This window comes from Triturus cristatus, chromosome 2_2 (assembly GCF_964204655.1).
Source record: "Triturus cristatus chromosome 2_2, aTriCri1.1, whole genome shotgun sequence".
Lineage (NCBI taxonomy): Eukaryota > Metazoa > Chordata > Amphibia > Caudata > Salamandridae > Triturus > Triturus cristatus.
Window position 1 is genome coordinate 859,310,323 of NC_140582.1, and position 20,614 is coordinate 859,330,936.

The 20,614-nt window shown below is 49.7% G+C and overlaps 1 protein-coding gene across 1 annotated transcript in view; it reads right to left on the bottom strand.

Moving 5' to 3' along the window:
• Window positions 1–20,614, bottom strand: part of WDR19 (WD repeat domain 19) — a 992,607-nt gene that overhangs the window by 20,470 nt on the left and 951,523 nt on the right. The window contains exon 36 of the mRNA XM_085642250.1: window positions 16,850–16,974. Within this exon, the coding sequence (XP_085498376.1) occupies window positions 16,863–16,974 (112 nt within the window). The 3' untranslated portion in view covers window positions 16,850–16,862. The remainder of the gene's footprint in view (window positions 1–16,849; window positions 16,975–20,614) is intronic.

The window sequence follows — 20,614 nt, forward strand, 5'->3', positions numbered from 1 at the left end:
AGCGCTCCGTCATACCGGATGGACGGGGAAGCTAACCCAATTTACTCCCCTCTGGCACGGGCGTGGCTCCAGGAGGTTAGTGGACTGCGGGGGTTCAGAACCTGGGATCTTATTGGTATCGCAAACTCAGGGACGTCTGGATAAGGGGACATATGATGTCCTTCCAGGGGCTCCGACATCGCTACTCCCTCCATTTGTCTCAGTTTTATAAATACCTGCAACTGAGACCTGCCCTCCACATGCATATTGTGGATGATACGAGGCTGCCAAAATATAGCCCCATAGAGGCCCAAACGGTGTTGGGGGACTGTAAGGGGGGGGGGGGGGTGTCCCGCATTTATCGCACCCTCATCAACAACACTCCCACATCTCTAGACAAGTTGAGGGACCAATGGGTGGAATGGGTGGGCCCCCTTGACGAGGTGGACTGGCGCGATGCCCTTATGGCCCCCAGAATAATCACCATCTCCGCCAGCCTCAAGTTGGTTCAGCTCTACTATTTACACGCTGCGTACCTCACTCCCCTGCGCTTGTATAGAGCGGGCTTGCGTCCTGATGCGGCATGTGCGAGATGTAACCACGCCCCAGCTGACTTCCTCCATATGGTCTGGTCGTGTCCCCGCTTGGGCCAGTTCTGGGGAGCCATTGAAGTGGAGCTGATGGAGGTATTGGGATGGGAGGTTCCTCACGATCCACGTCACTCCTTGCTGGGGATCACTGATGGGCTGGACGGGTCCAGGAATGATAAGTTGTTTCTTAATACAGCTGTGATGGTGGCCAAGCGGGACATTGCGGCGGCCTGGCTAAGCCCTGACCCACCCACCTTGGAAAGGTGGCGAAGAGGGGTGGACTGGTGCGCGACCCAAGAGAAAGCTCTGTATAAAGCTAAGGGGTGCGTTAAGAAATACCGCAGAGTGTGGGGAAAGTGGTTGGGGAATGTGGAGGGTCCTGCTTAACCTGGTTTTAACCTCTGTCTATGTAATTTCACGGGTACAGTGAGCGGGGGGATGCAATGAACGTGCGAATGAACTCAAACTTGTGATTTCCGTATATTGGCTGAATTGTTCCTATGTTTTTAAAATCAATAAAAATTTGCTTATCCAAAAAAAAAAAAAAAATGCTCACTACAAGTCCTTGCTGGTCCAAGATAAAACGAACAGGACATCCGACAGTTTGGTTTGCAACGGGTCTGTGTGGCAAATGCTGCACCAGGCCACAAACTTATCCCTGCACCCATTATACAATGATTTCGTGGAAGGGCACGTGGCTGCCAAGATCATATCACTTACTCTGGAAGGGAGATCAAAGGAGAGAAAATGCTACTGCTCAATCTCGATGCATTTTTTTTTTTTTTTAATTTTCCAAAACCTTTATTAAGGATAGTCAATACAAACACATTACATTGCGCTACATAATAACACTAAGGACACAGTATTGTACAAGCCAGGACTTATAGAATCCAAATCAGCAGCACTCTACCAGCAACAGGAAAACATTGGAGGCTACAATCACAACATCTCTTCACGGGGGGACCCTTCCCCAGAGGAGGATACCGACTCGGCCACAGCATAGGGGGTGCATAACCACAAGGCGGGGGAGAACGAAAGGGGTCGGGACGATCCCTGACCAGCACCGGCGGCCACCGCGGGCGGAGCGCCGGCGGGGAGTGTGGGAGAGGCAGCCCCACCGGGGGGGGGGGATTTGGGCAAGGAGATAGGTCACCAGAGGGCCCCAAATGTCAGCTGGACGGGACTTGGCGGGCAAGAGATCCCAGAACTCCGATAGCAATGTCTGGCACCTAGCGGCGTCCTCCAGCCAGCTCTCGACCTTAGGGGCAGGTCTACGACCCCAACGCGTGGCCACCCTACGTCTGGCCAGGACCAGCAGCATAGCAGTCAGTCGGCGATAAGGGTCTGGACAGAATTTAACAAACCCTAGAAGACACATGGGGGGGGTCGGGGTGCACCGTGGTGCCAGTAATGTTAGAGATGACTGAGCACACCGCCCGCCAGAACTCGGAAACATTAGGGCACAGCCACGCCAGATGCGCAAAGTCCGCAGCGGGGGCAGCGCAACGCATGCAGGAGTCACTAGGTATGAGCCCCAGCTTGTGGAGCTGAACAGGGGTGCGGTAGAGTCGGTGAAAGTACTTAAAATGTATCAGTCGCAACCGGTAATTTGGCGAAAGTTTCTTCGTTTGATTACAGCAGTAAAGCCAGTCCGCCTGCGCAATGTCTATACCAAGGTCTGCACCCCATGCCACACGCGCCCGGTCCGCAGAGACAGCCGTGGACGTTAACGTAGAAGCATATAGTTTGGTAACCAATTTACGTGGGGACGGGGATGTATAAAGAAGATCAAGAGCCGGCATGGTGGGAGGGGGCCGAGGGAATGTGGGGCGTAGTGTCCGACAAATCAGCCGCAGTTGGTAAAATAAAAGTGTCCAGCGGTCCCGAGGCGTCCGGAAGGGAGTAAAAGGTGATCCCTGGATATAGGTCCGCCACCGTCCGAAGACCCAAGCGCGACGCATGTCTATGCATGCCGGAAGGCTGAAATGGAGGGAAATCAGGGTGTTGAACTATCGGCATGGCGTTCGCAGAGAGTAAAGGAAGATTAGAGAGCCGACGCAGACCTGACCAGGCCCAGCGTAATGTCTCGACCGTATTAACCTCCGCCCGCGGGCGCAATGCCGGCGCAAATAATGGCGTGGACAAACGCCAAGGGGATGCGACATCTGTTTCGACCGCCACGTGTGGCTGATAGGGGGTGGGATGAATCCAGAAGTGAAGAAAGCTGGCCTGGGCACATAGGGCATAGATCTTGTAGTCGGGAGCACCCATGCCACCAACCGACATGGGGAGAGTGAGGATGTCGTATGCCACTCTAGACTGCTTGTCGGCCCAGACAAGTGAAATAATTAAAGAGCGCAGTTTACGGAAGAAGTGAGCAGTGAGAGGGATGGGGACGTTTAAGAATAAATAAAGAAACTTCGGAAGGACCACCATCTTGGCGACAGCAAACCGGCCGGCCAGGGATAGCGGAAGACGACTCCAGATCGGTATCCTAGACTCCAGCCAATCCACCGCGCGACCAAAATTGGATCTCCACATCTCGTTAAGGTCTCTACTGAGCCAGATGCCCAGGTAGCGCGTGGGGCCAGTTGCCCACTCAAACGGAAAATCAGGAGTGAACGGCTTTGTGGCATCCGTCAAGGTGAACAACACTGACTTTCCCCAGTTGACCTGAACACCGGACAGGCCGACAAAATGTATAATTTCTCGGACCAGGGGGCTTAGATGCTCCTGGGGGTGGCGGACATACAGGGTAACATCGTCCGCGTACATGGAGACGAGAAGGGAGCGGGCTGAAAAACCATTTCCCCTGTGAGTATGGTGCTGCCGAAGACGTGCAGCCAAAGGCTCCATCGCAATAGCGAAGAGCATGGGCAAGAGGGGGCACCCCTGCCGGGTACCGAGCTCGATGCAAATAGGGTCCGAGATCTGTCCATTGATGCGGAGGCGCGCAGAAGGGCTGGTGTAGAGGAGCCGAATCTTGCGAATGAAGGGTTCGCTGAAGCCCATTCGTGGTAGGAGGTAGAAGAGAAATGGCCACTCGAGCATGTCAAACGCCTTCGTGGCATCCAGGAGGGCAGCCACCGCAGGAAGATTAGGATTGATTTGATGTAGGACTAAAAAGATTGTGCGGAGGTTATGCAAAGTAGCTCTGCCGCGAATGAAGCCAGATTGATCCGGGAGAGCAATGAGGGGCATGAGTAGCAAGAGCCGGACGGAGATCAATTTGGCGAAGATTTTATTGTCAATGTTTATTAAAGAGAGGGGGCGATAGGAATCACGACGATCGGCCGGCTTATCGGGCTTAAGGAGCAGGGTTATCATGGCCTCACGGAGAGACTGGGGAAGGAGGCCATTATCGAACGAATCATTATACATGGCAGCCAAATGTGGTTTTAGAATGTCCGCGTACATTTTGTAAAAGGAAGCCGGTAGGCCATCCAGGCCAGGAGCCTTATCCCCAGGAAGCCCATTGCTGGCGGCGAGTATTTCCTTCCTAGTGAAAGGCACGTCTAAGAATTCTCGATGGTAATCCTCTAGCCAGACCAGCGCAATCGATTCAAAGTATTGATCGAAAGTCTCCCGTGACGGGGGTGAACCGGCCGAATAGAGCTGTGAATAAAAGTCCAGAAAGCGGGACTTGATCTCTTCCGGGGAGGTAGTCCTGGCCGAACCACCGTCGGCAAAGGCTGTGATGTAGGAGGCAGCACGCGGTGGACTCAAAAGATTGGCTAGGGTTCTGCCAGGGCGATCCCCCTCCCCAAAACGGCGAGCCCGGCCCTCCCTACCCAGAAATGAAAGCTCGTGGTCAGCTTCCACAGAGAATTCAGTGTGTTTTTGGCGTATAAGAGCCAGTGTCTCGGGCCCGGGGCATGCAGCATGGGCGGCATCCAGTTCCTTAATTTCGGCCTCAAGCTTAGCAAGCGAGTTGCGGATTGATCGGAGAACACCAGCCTGTTTAGAGATACACTCGCCCCGGATGACCGCCTTGAACCCCTCCCAAAGCACCAAAGCCGAGTCAACAGACCCCGTGTTCAGATCAAAATAGTTAGTGATCGCGGTGTGAATGTCTACGCAAAATACAGTATCCCGAAGAGCGTTAGGGGGAAGTTGCCAGGTGAAGGCCTGCTGCGGGGAATGGGGGAGGCGCAGGCAGAGCTGGACCGGAGCATGGTCAGAGAAGGTGCGAGCCATGTGAGTAACATTGACTAACCACATCTGGGGAGGTCAGCCAATAGTCTATGCGTGACCAGCAAACCCGCACACCAGTAACACAGATGCCCTCACGGGCATCCGGCCGCGAGTGACGCCAGACATCATGGAGGGAGTTATCGGTTAGTATGGACCTGAGTGTCGCAGCAGCGCGCGGATGGGACCTGTGGGATCCGGACCTATCAAGGTGCGCCGACAGTGTAACGTTGAAATCCCCTCCCCAGATAACAGCGGCAGGTCCGCCAGTGGATGCAAGGTGCCAAATGTGATTAAAGAAGTCGGGGTCGTCCGAGTTGGGACCATATACTGCGACAAGCGTCATGGGCTGGGCAAGTAGGGAACCATGAAGGATAACATACCTACCCTTGGGATCCGTTAGCGTCTGATCTGTGTGCCATGGGAGACCCCTGCGAATAAGAATGGAAACCCCACTGGCATAGGACGAGTATGTGGAAGAGTGCGACTCCCCCCATTGGCGCGCCTGGAGTCTGGAAAGGGATCCCGATAACAGGTGTGTCTCCTGTAAGAGACAGATGTCCACTCTATGGCGCTGCAAGTGTGAGTGGATCAGTCTCGCCTTTCGGTGGTCGTTCAGGCCACGAACATTCCATCATATTAAGATGATCAGAATTGGGAATGTGCGCTGCGCGGATGGGATGTGCCATAAGCTCGCGACCACAGAGCAGTGCACGGCGAAGGAGTCAGCCGGTGGATCAACAGGGGAACCCCCCATAGGCAAAGGTAGGCCAAGAATACAGTAGGGATGCAGGACTAGTATGAGGACCAGGAGAGCGCCCCATACCCGTGAGCAGGCGATTGCAGCAAGCAGATATGGAGCCGGGTTGAAAGAGCAGCACGGAAGTGGAGAGTGAATAGCCATTAGCCTGTCGAGATGGGCAGCTGGAAGCACAATGTGGTGTCGAGGACTGAACATGTGTATGCAATACAAAAAAAAAAAACAATACCAAAAGAAAACAGAAACCCCTAGAGCCAAACCAAGAACCCCTGCATTCCCCGCAATCCAACCCAACCCAGCCACCCTGGAACACAGCAAAGAGAACAGTGCACTACCTCCCATCCCAAACAAACCCCCCCCGACTGAAATGACAGGAAAGGAAAATCAAAAGGACCCCCAACCCATCACCCACTCCAGGCTGAGACTCCAACCCGCCCCATCCCAGGAACCCACAACTAGGAGGGGGGAAAACAACTGTGCAATTGGGAATCATCTCGTGAGGGCATGGCAGGGCAAGGCAAACACCCCTGCAGTAAAGCAGGGTGGCCAAGCTAAGGTGGTTTCAGGCCACACATAGACAAAAAAGGAAAACCAACAACTAACAAAGCATGGCACTTCATTCATTGTCACTTAGGCGGTCCACAGCTTCAGACGGGGATCTGGATGTTGATGGCCAGGACGATTTCTCGAGCTTCTTGGCGAACGCTAGAGCCTCCAGAGGATCTGGGAAAACAAGGGTTTTAGCACCCTGGTGGACCTTGAGCTTCACCGGATAAGCCAAGGAGTAATGGGACTTTGTGTTGCTGTAGGATTCGTTTGGCGGGTTGGAATTCCCGCTGGGCAGCCTGCACTGTAGTGGTGTAGTTCGGGAAAAAGGAGAGGGCATTGCCCTGGTGAGTAATGGTGCCTCTGTCCCGTGCAGCTCGGAGTATAGCATCACGATCCCGGAAATTGAGCAATTTAGCGATAATGGGACGTGGGGGCAAGCCGGGATCAGGGCAAGGACCCAAGGAGCGATGTGCGCGTTTCACAATCAACACCGAGGAGAGGATATCACCAAAAAGTTCTTTGATCAGGGTCTCAACAAAGTCTTCCATGCGGGAAATGTTGGTCGATTCCGGAAGGCCTATTATGCAGAGGTTGCTCCGGTGGAAGCGAGCCTTCATTTATTCCCCGAAGACAGCCAGGATCTTGTCCATTTGGAGCAATTTTTGACGGTCCTGCGTGGCGGCATCTTCTGCATCGGACACCCGGGATTCAACGTGTAATAGACGATTGTCATGAGTATCCACACAGGCCTTCACTGAGTCCAAGCGGGCCGAGAGGTGGTCTAGCTGGGTGGCGATGCTAGTGACCGTCGACTTTACATCTAACATGATCGCCTTTAAGTCGTCGTCTCGGGAGAGGGGAGCAACTGGGTTGGCAACAGGCTCACCTCCTACAGCACCGAGACCCTCCTGGCGGGAGGACCTGTGGGGATCGAAGGCGACCGGCCCTCGTGAGGGAGCAGTGGCCGGGCGTGTGCCCCCGGTATAGATTACCTCCAGCACAACAACAGTGATGAGTGACGAATGTATGGTCAAGGCAACCCAAGAGGTGAAGGGCATGGAAGTAGCAGAACCGCGAAGTCACAGAAGCTGTACAAACAAAGTCCCAACCTGGAGAGTGGACAGCACGGCGGCTGGGCCGATGGGAGACACCAGCCAGATGATGGCCAGTGACGGAGCAGCACCAAGGGCCAGAACGGGACTAGGAGTCCGAGCGTGCAACCAGCAAGTCACCAGCGTGGGTCGCCTCCACCTGGACCCTCCAGGAAGATGAAAAACAGGGGCGGCCGCCGCACCCCAACCACAACCCCTAGGATTACGACCCGCAGCACACAGGCAAGCACATGGGGAAATCAAGCATGAATAGAGCAGCCGGGCATGAACTCCAGTCCAACAGCGCCCGTGGCATGCAGAAGAGATCCCCCAAAGGAGACAGTCTAGGCACCAGTAGGATTCCGCAGTCAGCTAGCGACCAGGGGGCTCCAACGACCCCCCTCACCAGCAGCGGGGGAAGGGGCCGCCCCGTGCAGGCGAACCCCACAGAGGCAGCGGCGGCCAGCAGCAGTTAGGAGGAGACCGGCATGGGGCCCACCACAAGGCCGGCGCCGGGAATCCACACCAGTAAGGCAACCATCCAAAGAACGCAATCTGTTCCCTTCACCCGTCTCAGGAGCCAAGCGATGGTGCGCTGAGGCGAAATGCCACGTGTCCAAAGGAGTGAGGGAATCGCAGGCAGAGTCCAGGCGGGCCGCCAGACAGATGGTGCAGAGCGGAGATGGCAGCACAGAGGGTAACAGCCCGGCCAGGCCTCAGTGGATGGCAAGCGGGGGGCACGCGACACTCAGGGGGCAGGGCCGGCAGGGAGACATGGGGGGACCGCCGCCCCCATCAACCAGGTCCAGGCATTGGCGGCCGCCATGAAAGACGGCCAGATGACTCAGAGCGGCGCAGCCCCACCAATGTCGCAATGTCCCGGACCTGGTGGTTCGGCCCGCGGACCCCCAACCAAGCCAGCTATCGCCCCCCGGTCGGCGCCACTCACTGGGAGTCTCTACGGCCGATCCTCCGATCCCGGCCTGTAGCGGGCGGCGCTAGGAGTCCGGGCGGCCTCGGAGATCGTAGTTGTGACCCACACGGGAGCCACACGGGAGCCGGTACGGAGGCCAGGCGCCGCCTTCCAACGGTTCAACTCAGCCACCCGGCCAAGCAGGAATGCAAGATCAGCACCGATCAACGCCTCTCAGCATGGGGATTAAGGAGCCAGTGGTGAAGTGCAGATAAGATGCGAAACCTGCAGGATAGTGACGGATTATTAAGCTTGGCCGGCAGAGCCCACTCAGAGTGCGGCCATTTTGCAACTGGCCAAGCCACGCCATCCGCTCAATCTCCATGCATGGAGGTACAGGCTGCTAGACCCTACCTTGCTGCTCAAGGTCTTCCTGAAGCAGCTGTATGATCAGAGGGCAGATGCTCAAGCTAGAAGTACCGGGTACCACACACACCTTGCTGAATCTGGAGCCACTAAGATGACTTGGGCCCAGTCAGTCATGATCTTCTTCAGAACTTGGTGCAGGTAAGGTAGCAGCAAGAAGGCATACAAGAGTCCTGTGCTTCTTTTTAGGCAGAATATGTCTCAGAAAGAGAGCCGTCTTGGGAACTCATATGTGGAAAAGGGGTGACACTGTGCATTTTAAGTAGTGGTGAAGAAAAGCAATAGGCGCTGCCAGCGTGCAAAAACCCCGCCAGTTGATTCACAACCATGGATATGACGCCCTGACGCTCCAGCCAGTTTTAGGAGGTACAGAGTCTTCTTACACAGAACCAAGGACTCCCATCCTGCCCTGCTTCTTGTATTACCACATGGAAGTAGTGTTGTACGTGAGAACCTGATCCAGGCTTCCTGTGATGTTTGGCATGAAGGCCAAGCAGATCTCCTGCAACTCCAGCAAATTGATATTGAGGTAGCTGTCTGCCAGAGACCAGAGTCTTCTGATCCCCATCTTTCTCAGATGGCCTGCCCAACCCAGTAGTGATGCATCCATCACCATGGTCAACTCTGGGAGGGGAAGTGAGAGGGGTCTAGTGCTGGTCGAATTGCAGTCGAGCAGCCACAACTGCAGATCTTTTGCACTCTCCTCTGTAACCTGGATGGAATCTGACATGTTTTCCTGGTGCTGGACCAACTGAAACTTTGTATCCTACTTCAAGGCTTGCATGTTCCATCTGGCATGATCCGTGAGCAGGATGCAGGAAGCCAGTAGACCAAGAAGCCTTAGGGTCACTGGGACCTTGGACAGAGGCTAAAACATCGGGAACACAGCCTGAATGTCTTGGACTTGTTGATGTGTGAAGGAAGGCCAAAAAACGCACTGTATCCAGGATGGCTCCAATGCAAAGGAGTCAGCTTAACATTTTCAGGTTGAATACAAACCTTAGCTATTCCAGGAGGTTCTCCGTCCTCTGGAGGAGGTCCATTACTGACTGTGATGAACCTGCCTTTTACCGCCAGTTGTCGAGAGAAGGCTGGTACTACCAAAGAAGGGAAGCGGCCACCAACATCACCTTTGTGAACACCTGGAAAACTGAACGTTCTTGTGGTCTACTTGGGACCGCTGATAGTGCCTGTAAGCTTGCAGGATCGAAATATGAAAATAGGCTTCCTGCAAGTCCAAGACCACCATCCAGTCTCTGGATCCATAGACAGACAGAACTAGAGCCAGCGTGAGCATCTTAAATTGATCCTTTCACGAAAAGGTATTGAGAGGGCGAAGATCCAAAATAGGTCAAAGGCCTCCATCCTTCTTCGGCACAAGGAAGTAGTGGAAATAATATCCAGTCACACTTCTGTGGCCAGAACCCTCACTATGGCTTTTGGCCAAAAATGCATGCACCTCCTGAAGCAAAACAAACAAATGGCCCTTTTGAAAGCTGCTTTGATGCACGTGGCCGGTGTGGAAAGTCGAAAAGTAATAGCAGGGCATAGCCCCATTGGATGATTTAAGGGCCCCACCTGTCGGACGTGATACTCTGTCACCCCTGGAGGAAGAGGCGGATCCTGCCTTCTACAGGGTGGGTGTATACCACAAAAGATGCGCTAAAGAGGTTTTAGAGTTGTTTTTTGGAACGGCAGGGGATTGAGATGGATGCTGTCCATGATGACCTGGTCACTGTCAGTTTAATCCACGGCCCTACCTCAAAAAGCCTGTTGTGCGGGCAGCGGAGCCTAGTACTGCTGACATGCCAAACCCCTGGCATATCCCCCAAAAAGGCAAAACTTTGAGGGAGGTTGCCAAACTGGGTTCTGAAAGACCCAAGGAGAGCACCATTGCTTGGCTCTCTTGAAAATTCTAAAGGGCACAATCCACTTTTTCGCTGAACAGTCAGGATCTGTCAAAAGGCATGTCTATTAGGGATTCCTGGTTGTATCCAGAGAAGCCTGTGGATCTCAACAACATGTGGCACCGAAGCATCACACTTGTCCCAAAGGCCAATCAGTGGTGTCTAAGCCTGATAAGATGACAAAGTTAGACACATCTCAGCCATCCTCAGTGGTTTGGGTCAAGGAGGCTAGCAAGTCTTCTGGGACTGCTGGTAAGATCTCACCAACAATGTTCCACAGTGCATGGATGTAGCGTCTCAGGAGGCAGCGGGCACTGAACGACCTCAAGGCAGGACTGGCAGATGAAAACATTCTCTTACCAAACGTTTGGACTCTTTGGAGAAGTAGTTGAAAATGCATTAGGGTTCACTCTGCCGGTGGACACCTGCACCACCAAACTCTCAGGGGTTGGATGTTGGGTACAAAAAACATCTGGGCCATCTGCAGCTGGACAAGGGCGACATGCAACTTGGCGATGGAGGACTAGAACAGCCCAAGTGCATGTCAGTGAGGGCCTCACTGAAGGGCAGAAGCGTGCAGTTGGTACATAGTCAGGTCAAAGTACTCAGTGAGGACATTTGTTTTTACATCTATTGTGGGGAGGTGGACATCAAGGTCTTCAGCAGCTCTTCTCATGACTGTGGGAAAGGATGTACTTTCATCAGTTGTAGGTACACGGGGAGAAACCAACCCAGTATTAGGAGAGGTATCCAGTCCACAGGCAATCTGCTGGTCCACATACCAGTTTTCCTCATCAAAGGGAGGGGCAAATTCGACCCCATTTCCCCCAGTATTGTCCCCATACAGCTGACTCTGGTCAGAGTCCAAGCCAAAAAGTTAGTGCAGTGCCTGTGCGCGACTGCACAGTAATGATATTGTGTCTGAATAGGAAGGATCAAGTTCTGACTGTGCCCCATCGGGATCGGGCCCTGCCCCGGTCGTGATTAATTCGACTCAGAGTCAAACACCACTATAGATTGTGGATCCTCTTCTAATGACGAAGCAGTGACAGGCGCAAATTTAGCGGGCAGAACCAAAGCCAGTATTAACACTGGTAAGGAAATGAAAGCAGGCTCCAGGGACAAAGATGGTGCTGGGGACGGATGTAAGGAAATTCCTCTTTTTGTAGGGTCACTGAGGCCTGCTAACCAGACCTCAGGCCAGTGCCACGACCCTAAACTGTATGTCGAATTGGCTGTACCCAATTGGAAATGGCTAATTTACCTGCAAGTCTCTAGTATATGGTACCAAGGAACCAGGGCATGTAAGTTAGAGGACTACCCCAGGGCTTAAAGCACTGGTTGTGCCACCTTGGAGGTCCCCCACGTAAAACAAGTCTCCTTAGTCTGCCACTGCTGACTGGTACAGTTGTGCACTGCTTGCCCGACTTTGCCATCAGTGGCAAAGCCACTACTTCCCGTGTACACCTGTGCAAGTCACCCCTGTGGCAGGCCTACCAGGTCCTAAGGCAGGGTGTGACATAAGACACATGAAGGAAATGTATTTTACATGTCCTGACATGTATCTTACATGTCCTGACAGTAAATACGAGAAACCACCGTTTTTACTGTGGAAATACTTGGTCCCCCAATTGGCGTGTACAGGATTACACACCGACTCCTCAACTGTGCTAAATCTTGACTGGTGCAACCAAAGTGGGCACTCCAAGGTATCAAACAACTTGTTCCATTAAGCCCAACTCGTATCACAAGTCGAAACTAATGTAACTTGTTGCAGTGTGCAGCTTTTACAAAGCTGCCACCTAGTTGCCTTTACAACTAGGCTTTCCACAAGACAGCTTTCTGCCTTTCTGGAGAGACAAGCCAAAAACTCTCAGGAAGGAGAACAATAAGGTACTGCCGACTAGGGCAGGGTTACCTTCCTCCCACAGGAAGCCACTTGGGTGTTAGCCCCAAAAGGAAGACTTCAAAGGAGAAGCTGCCTTTGAAGGGCAAATGTTTAACACTAGAGAGGAGGGCTTCCCCATTGTTTAGATAGACAGGCTGGCACGGGAAGCAGAGAGGGAAAACCAGTTGCCAAACTGGTTTCCCAAGGGGCTTGTAGCCCTAAAGTAGCCACATCATTGGAGTGGGCTAGGGAGGTCTCAACACCAGGAGCGGCGTCTCGCTATCTTGGGAGTGGGCAGAATGGTGCATCCTAGGGTAGTCGGATGCCACACTCCACAGGAAATGGTGACCAGGTGGGAGGGAACCAAGTAGCCCATTGGCTACTAACTGTACCCAACTGTAAGGGCACTTTCCAAGCATGAAGAGGCACCCAGACCTCAGAATTCAACCGACTTGGAAGAAGGACCGAAGAGTAAGGACTGTCCTGCTACACTGAAGCATCAGCAAAGAGAGGCCGCACCGTCAAAGACTGCACCTGGTGGCTAGTGAAGAGGGGGGCTGTGGCTGCTATCTCCAGAGCCCAGTCAAGCCAAGAGAACTCCAAGGGCCAGCCGACTGGCCTCATCTTCACAGCACAGGGCCACAACAGCAGAAGACACCTGTTAGGGCAAGTTGATAGCTCAAAGTCTTCAAGCCGCTACCACTGCTGCAGTGCAGCACAAAGCACCAAGGCCAGATGCAGAGAGTTGCACCCGAGTTCGCTGAGCCCGGGAGTGCGGTTGGAGAGCTGCTGGGACATTCAGAAGGTGAGTTACTAACCCAGGAAGGATTGGCGTGTGACTGCGACACCAGGTGACTGGTAGTATAGTGGCGACTGGACATCAGCCAGTTTGGAGAGGACCTCGTGGACCGTTGACCCTGCAACCAGGACGCCTGCACCATCTTTGTGGACTGAGGAGTGCGTTCAGGAAGACCCTCATCGACTGCGTCGCATCCACGGCATCCTTGGAGCATCTTCAGCATCTTTCATCCCTTCCATCAGGATCACTCCATACGAATCCATTCTGATGTGTAAAAAGTGCCTGGGACTGCTTCTCTTGTGGAGGTAACTATTTCTAAGGACCTTACAGCTACCCCTGACTAGCTCCCTACTGAAGTTGGTCACCAAGTACTTCTACCCAACTGCATTGACACTTACCTAAGTTTTCTTTGAAAATGTTTTTAAGTGTCAAATTAGTTGAGTTTGCCAAGGCATGTTTGCGGATGAGTGAAAATGCTTTGATTTATACATTTTTGGAAACAACATATCTCCGAAATCCTTAGATAGATCTTTTTCATTCTAGTGTCTAAATTCTTATAAAAATAGTCAATTTTTATAAATTGGTGTCTGATTTCTTGAGTGTCGTGTCGATTTCTTCTTCAATTGTTTTGGTGCTGTTGAAATGCTTTACACATGTTCCTCTGTGTAAGTCTTGCTGCTCAGTGCCACAGCTAACCAGGGATGAGCTGAGGGTTTGACAGAAGAAACCTAAGTGTCCTAATGGTGTTGGTAAGTATATTACACGGTGAGGTTGCGCAACCACACCATATAAAACACCTCTTTTGGTCACAACGAATCTGCCAGCAACAACCCGACTGGAGGCCCCTGTGGATCCTTGAAGCCTGAAGGCACACCAGAGGGAGCCTCCGTAATAAGATTGTGCCAGTGTGCAGATCTCTTAGATTGAATCTTATTAGCATTGATTAGAAGATTCCATTTCACAGAAGGACAAGGAGGGTGGGTCAGTGAAGAATCTGCAATTCAAAGGGGTATCCACTAGAAAGAGTGTTACCAAAGGTAAGTAACTTCTTCTTCTACTGGATACTTCTAACTGCAGATTTCTCACCCTGTGAATCATATTCTTAACACCTACAGAGGAGCAGACATTAAACTTCCCTTCCAGAAGGCATGAGCACAGCAGCAGGGTTTACATCTAGACAAAGGCCAGTGGGAGTAGAAACATGTGTAAGGGGCAAACAGCTGTAAGGCTGAGTCCGCCTGGTCTTCGAAGGGGTTGGTTGTACATCACTCCAGACCCTGTGGAGCAAAACCAAACGTTGTGCCTAAGCACCACACTGGTACCGATTGGCCTACCCAAGCAGTCAGTAGCGTCCAGACCCAAGCTAAACTATATATTGCTAAGTCTTGCCAAACATGTATGATCTACTGGAAGTTTGTTCCAAGGTCCTTCGGGACTACTGGCAAGATCTCCACTACCATGTCCCACAATGCATGGGTAGGAGGCATCTACAGTTGACCGAACATAATGCAAGACAGGCAGAGCAAAACATATGTTCCAAAATATCTCCAAGCAATTTGATTCACTTTCTGGTCTGAAACGCTATGGGGTTAAGCATGCTTGTGGAGTTTTGGACCACCAGACCAGACTCTCTAGTGTGGGATGTGGCAGGAGAATAGCAGGGTCTCCAGGGGCAGGCCGGTGTCTCCTCGCTCTCTACCTGTTATCTAGTGGGCAAGATTCTGATTTTGCACCGGTGCCAAGCTGCGTATCAGAAAGAGCCTCACTGAAATGTAAAACAGGTTCCTGTGAGGTTTACTCTGGCTGCAGAACCTCTTTGAGGACATTTGCTGTAACTTCAATGGTGGATAGATGGAGGTTGAGCACCCCTGCTGCCCTCCTGAGGACCACTTAGAAGGAGACAGACTCTTTAGTGGCCGTATCAGAAGTGGGTGAGTGTAGACCAGTGTTTGGGGAGGTACAGAGTCCACTGGCAATTTGGAGGTCCAACAATAGATTTTCATCATCATAACCTGTGCAATATCGTAATCATCAGGGTCAGGCAAATTGTAATATATAATGGAAGCATCTCCAAATCCAAATATGCTAAGGGGTGAGATGGATGTGACTTTGGAAAAGATTGTGGCAGATTCACTTTGGAGTTAGAAAGGACTATCAGCTTATCTTCCAGATTTGGTGCCGGCATCGATGTTCGAGGTTCTGGCATCAGTCGTGGTGCTATATGGAGCTTAAGAGTGGGCACAGGGACCGGAGTCAGGGTGGACCCTGAAGTGAGGGCTAGCGGCGCAATCGGCATCAGGGATGGATCTGCCGGTGGTAGACCAACTGGAGGCCTCCTCAGTTCTTTATGGCCCGAAGGTGCTCCAGAGGCATCCAGTAGTTTACCGTAAATTCACAGCAAGGCTGTCTTGAAAGATTGGAACTGTTGTGTTATCGATGGACCCGGGAACCTAATTGGACTCAAAGTCAAGGCCAGAATCAGGTCAGAGACTTAGACCACAACTTAAAGGAACCATGGAAGCCACATGACTTCTTGCGGTGGGAGTGGAGGGACAAAGGAGAGCCATGTTTTGACTTCTTATGCTTCTGCTTAGAATTATCTGATGACTGATCTGGAAGAAGAGCAGTTGCAGGATAAGCCTCGAGAATGAGAACACATCTGCGTCCTCTATTTCGAGCAGAATCAGGCCTTTCGACAATGTTCCATGACGTACAGCTGGGCTTCCTTTGCCCATAAGGCCTTCGGATCCATCCAAGCACCTCCATCACAAGATACTGAGTCGTGTGAGGAACACAGCACCAGAGAAAGACTTTCATGTGAGTCCGTCACTGACATTTGTTTGTGGCAATCCCTGCAGGGCTTGAATGCTGTTGGGGTGGGAGGGGAGATGATATGCCCTTTGCACTTTTGGAAAATACAGTCTGTTAGGCTTAAGAGAATTTGAACGAGAGAGCTCTGGATCTGTATCAGAAGATACAGAAAGAAAGGAGCTGATGTCAGAGTGTGGAGTGGCAAACTACGTATGGACCCAAACGCTTACTTTCTAGAGAGGATGGGCTGCAAAATAATTTGATGCTGGAGACTGAGAAGATGGCCAAAATGTCTATGGGGAAGGATAGGGTCTTTTGCAATTAATGGAGCATTTAAATAACCTACCTTTTTTGGATGACTTGAGGTAGTCAGCAACTATAGCTGATCTTTCTTGGAGTGATTAACTTCAGCCTGTTATCAATGATTCAGAGGTTGTTCAAAGGCATGGGTAATGGGCAGACCAGGCTTGGAACCATCTCAGGAGGAAGTGCTAAGAGAATGGGAGAGCTAGGAATGTGAGGGGTTAGTTCTGAGTGGGTGAGGGGTTCTATTTGTAGCATTACCTTGTACAGATTGTAACATTCAGCTATACAATGTAAAATAAGATAAAATATATTGACATTTAAAAAGAATAGAACCATTATTCTAAATCTTCCCAAAAATTCAAGTCTTGTATTCATGAGTGGCATTTGTCATTTATAATCTTCATTGACAAAATGGTTGATGGTGTTTTATTCCTGGTTAATAATAAATCTGCAGTGAAATATAGACATCACTTAATGTTTTGTATGTTTCATTACTGATACGTTTCTGTTGATTACCAATTAAAACACTTAAATACGAAATAACTGTTTTTGGGTGTAAGGATTGTCTTTATGCATGAAATATATGTTTTTGTGGGAAAGCTTTTTTTCAAAATACTTGGGATCATATACAATACTCACCTAAAAAAATCTATTACTCTGCTTCTTCAGGCTTGAGGTATGGTGCACAGTCAATTACACGTTTAAGTTGATTTGCATCCACTTTTTCGGAACACATGGGACATACACTTTCTGTATCCAACATCCTTGAGGAAGAAACAATTGAAAGACAAGATAAATAGTGTATGTTTGATCACAAACTTTTGATAGTGTTTAAAATCCAACAAGTAAACATTTGTATTAATTGTAGTTATTTTATTGAATCCTATCGGGGTCTAATGAAATCGAAAAGCTAAGCCAGGGAGTGGCTAGAATTGAGTGATTTACTTTTTTTGGTAAGGACAGTTTTTATTAAGAAGCATTTTAATTAGTTTTGAGTATTTGTTTGTGAAGCACTATATACAACAGTCATTTCCGTTACATGTTTCAACAGTATGCATGCTTTAACTAAAATGTCACACTTGTAAAATATGAACAATGGATGCTCTAAATCTTCCTGCCCAGTGGACAAGAGCCAAATTGAAGTTGAAATTCTTAGCTGTCCAAGAACCTAGGATGAACAACATAACCATGTGATGGCTCCAGCTCTAAATTGAAATGGAACTGTGCAAAATGAGGGAAACCAGCTATCATGCGCAGGGTGAACACAGCATATTAAATATGGTAGAGAATGAGTTCATGTCATGGTCAATTATCTCTGCTGTGTATGGATCTGAAAACCATGGACTAGACTCACAGATGACTTTGCAATACGCATACATCTGTCCAACAAAATCCTCTACAATACTTATGGAGAAGCTTTATGTCTGAAGGAATATCCTTTGTACCATTTGCATGCAGCCATTTGGTTGTCTAACTAGTTCTGAAAGTTATCCTTAGTTAGTATGTCCCTTGCATGAGCATATTGTCTCTTTGTGCGCCACAGGACATCAGAATGTAGGGACTGCGTCACCCTACCACATCAGTATCAATAGGCCCAAATCCGACTAGCTCACTTGCCCTCTTAAACTTTCCAGAGTAACAGGTAAATTGGCATTCTAGAACCCAACTCTCTGGTCCCCAGGTGTACCGTGGAAATAGATCATCACCTTTCGCTTTCTCACTTAGGCATGTCCATATTAAATAAAAGAATATTTATTGAAACTATTGTGCTCTATTATGAAGCAACTGTACTGCAATTATAAAACATATACAACAGAACAGAGTAATTAGCATTACGAGTAAACTGTATACAATGAAAAGCCCTACCATGGTAGCTGGTATATGTGACTGAGCCTACCCTCACTATGTGAGCACAGGCATAAATTAGTGACCTTGTGGATTAGATCTGGATGGACCCCATACCTGGCATATGTAGTTACGTGGTGTGAATATAAGGTTGCACAAGGCTGTCGCACCTGTTCCAAGACATTTTCCCTTTGCTAGAATATTTCTCTCTATTTTGCAACGGGTACGTCTCAGTTTATATGGTAAGAAGTGCTGTGTTGGAAAACAGGAGCTGCTCTTGTGTTGTCTCTAAATGTTAGAATATGTTGCTGATCAACCACAAAAAAACAGGGCACACTGTTGTTCTACCTTCTACAAAATGTTCAGACTGAATCCCAGGAAGAAGTATTGAATAATAAAAAAATGTGCAGCATATTTCTAAAATAATGTTGTGGCACAAAAATAAACGTGTAATGTGTAACTGTGAAAAGCAAAGTGGCCTACAATGTGCAGTTAGGCTAAAATAAGGGAGAACCAAGAGCATGTTATTGTAGCAGGTCACTATCTGGGAATCCGATAAAACATATGAGATCCCAGCCTTCATCCCGCATCAGTCCTGATCGTTTAACATTAAATAGCTTCCAGGTGAAAGAATGAGGGGGAAATTGAAGGGACTGGTATTCCTTTTAGAAACAGGCCAAATTAGCTACCAACACATTACATGCGCCATGTATGGTCACCTTTTTACAAACAAGTGAATGTCCAACAGAAGAGTCTCATTCCTTTCCAGTAGGGAAGACTTCCTTATTGACTTGTTCACAACAATAAGAAAATGGGAATGATAATAACTCATGAAAGAAGCAGCTTCCAAAGGGTTCATACCTATTGATAAGGACATTTTTCATGCAAGCTGTAAACTGAAATATTGAAATTGGCAAAGATTTTACACCATGTATTAACCATACGGCGGAAGGTTTTCTCTGCGATTGTGAATGGGAGCTGTTCTAACTTCTCGAGATGTAACATTGTGTATATGGCATCTTTCTTAGCGATCATATGTTGTTTACATGTGAGGTTGAAAGGTAAGAACAACTAGCTGGAATTAAGATAACGCCATGGTATGTGACCATTTTCAAGGGTCTGAAGTGTCCAGCTAAACTGCATGATAGATCTAGGCTGACTCTGCCCATGGTAATATGAAAACTTGTCACTTTGCATGATATCAATCACAGATGACACAATGTTATTCAAATTGTAAATGCGAGAAGACAACGTTTTAATGTTTTTTTTGTTTAAAACATCTATTGATTACCACATTCTCTTATTCAGTTGTTATATATATTGCATGTTGGTAGTTTTCATTTATGTACTGCTAGCACATGCTAGTATATGCGTAATTGTGTGTGCTCGCAGGTGCAGAGATCAACACATTAAAGCAAAAACATTTACCAGGTAAGAGTATATCTTGCTGCAAATAGATTATCAACAGAACTTCTAACATCTCCCTTTTAGTACCCCCGCCCCCCACCCATCTTCAGGCCCGCCTATTCCGTGTGACAGACTGGGGAAACTACACGTGTACATAGCGCTCGTCCATTCTTTGTAATATTGTGCGGGTTTATGTGGCTCAGTTATTACTCGGCAGATCCTCTATCTAGAGCCTCATATAATGGTCTTTACTGTGGGGTAGGGGTGATGAGGTGTGGGAATAGGTCCAAGTTTTTAAACCCTTCCAGAGTAGTATCCCATTCCATTGAAATTGGGTGTTTGCGCTAGCCTCACGCCTCTTCACGCCTGATTGCAGCGCTCTCTGTGCTGCTCCAACGTATTACCTCGTCGCACCATGTCGATAATGTACGGGGTCTGGTGGATTTCCATCGCATGGTAATGGCTCGTATAGCTAGTATAAGGGCAAGATCCAGGAAGCGGAGGTGCACTTTTTGGGCGCTTGTGCGCCTGCAGAGCCCCAATAAGCATTCAGTTATACTGTCTGCAATCTGTAGGTGTGTCACTCCCACGATTGCATCCCGCACCCCACCCAGTAGTTACTGAGATGGGGACATGCCCATAGCATGTGGACAAAGCCCGCCTCCTCAGCCTTACAACAAGGGCAGCAATGTTGGGTGTCTGGGAACATGCGATGTAGGCGACTCGGGGTTAAATAGGATCTGTGCAGCACCATATTTTGTATAAATTTAAATTTGGCGTTGCGGGACACTCGCCTGGGATGCTCCAGTATACTCGCCCACGCTTTGTCGGAAAGGGCACAATCAGTAGTTTCCTCCCATTTCATCTTCAAGTCAGTGAGTGGGACAGACGCCTGCGCACGGACCCCAATGTACAATCATTTAATGAGGTGTCGTCCCATACCCATGTAATAGAGTGTATGAACTAATTCATGCGATGGAGGCTCTTGTCGATGAGGAGCCCATGTGTTTTTTAACGTAGTGCGTCACTGCGGCAAATGTTAAATATAGGTGTTCTGGTGCACCTGTGGCCTGTACAAAGTTGTCGGGGTCAAGAAGGGTGCTGTCGTTAAACAAGGCTCCAACTGTGTCAACTCCAACTTACGACCAGGCC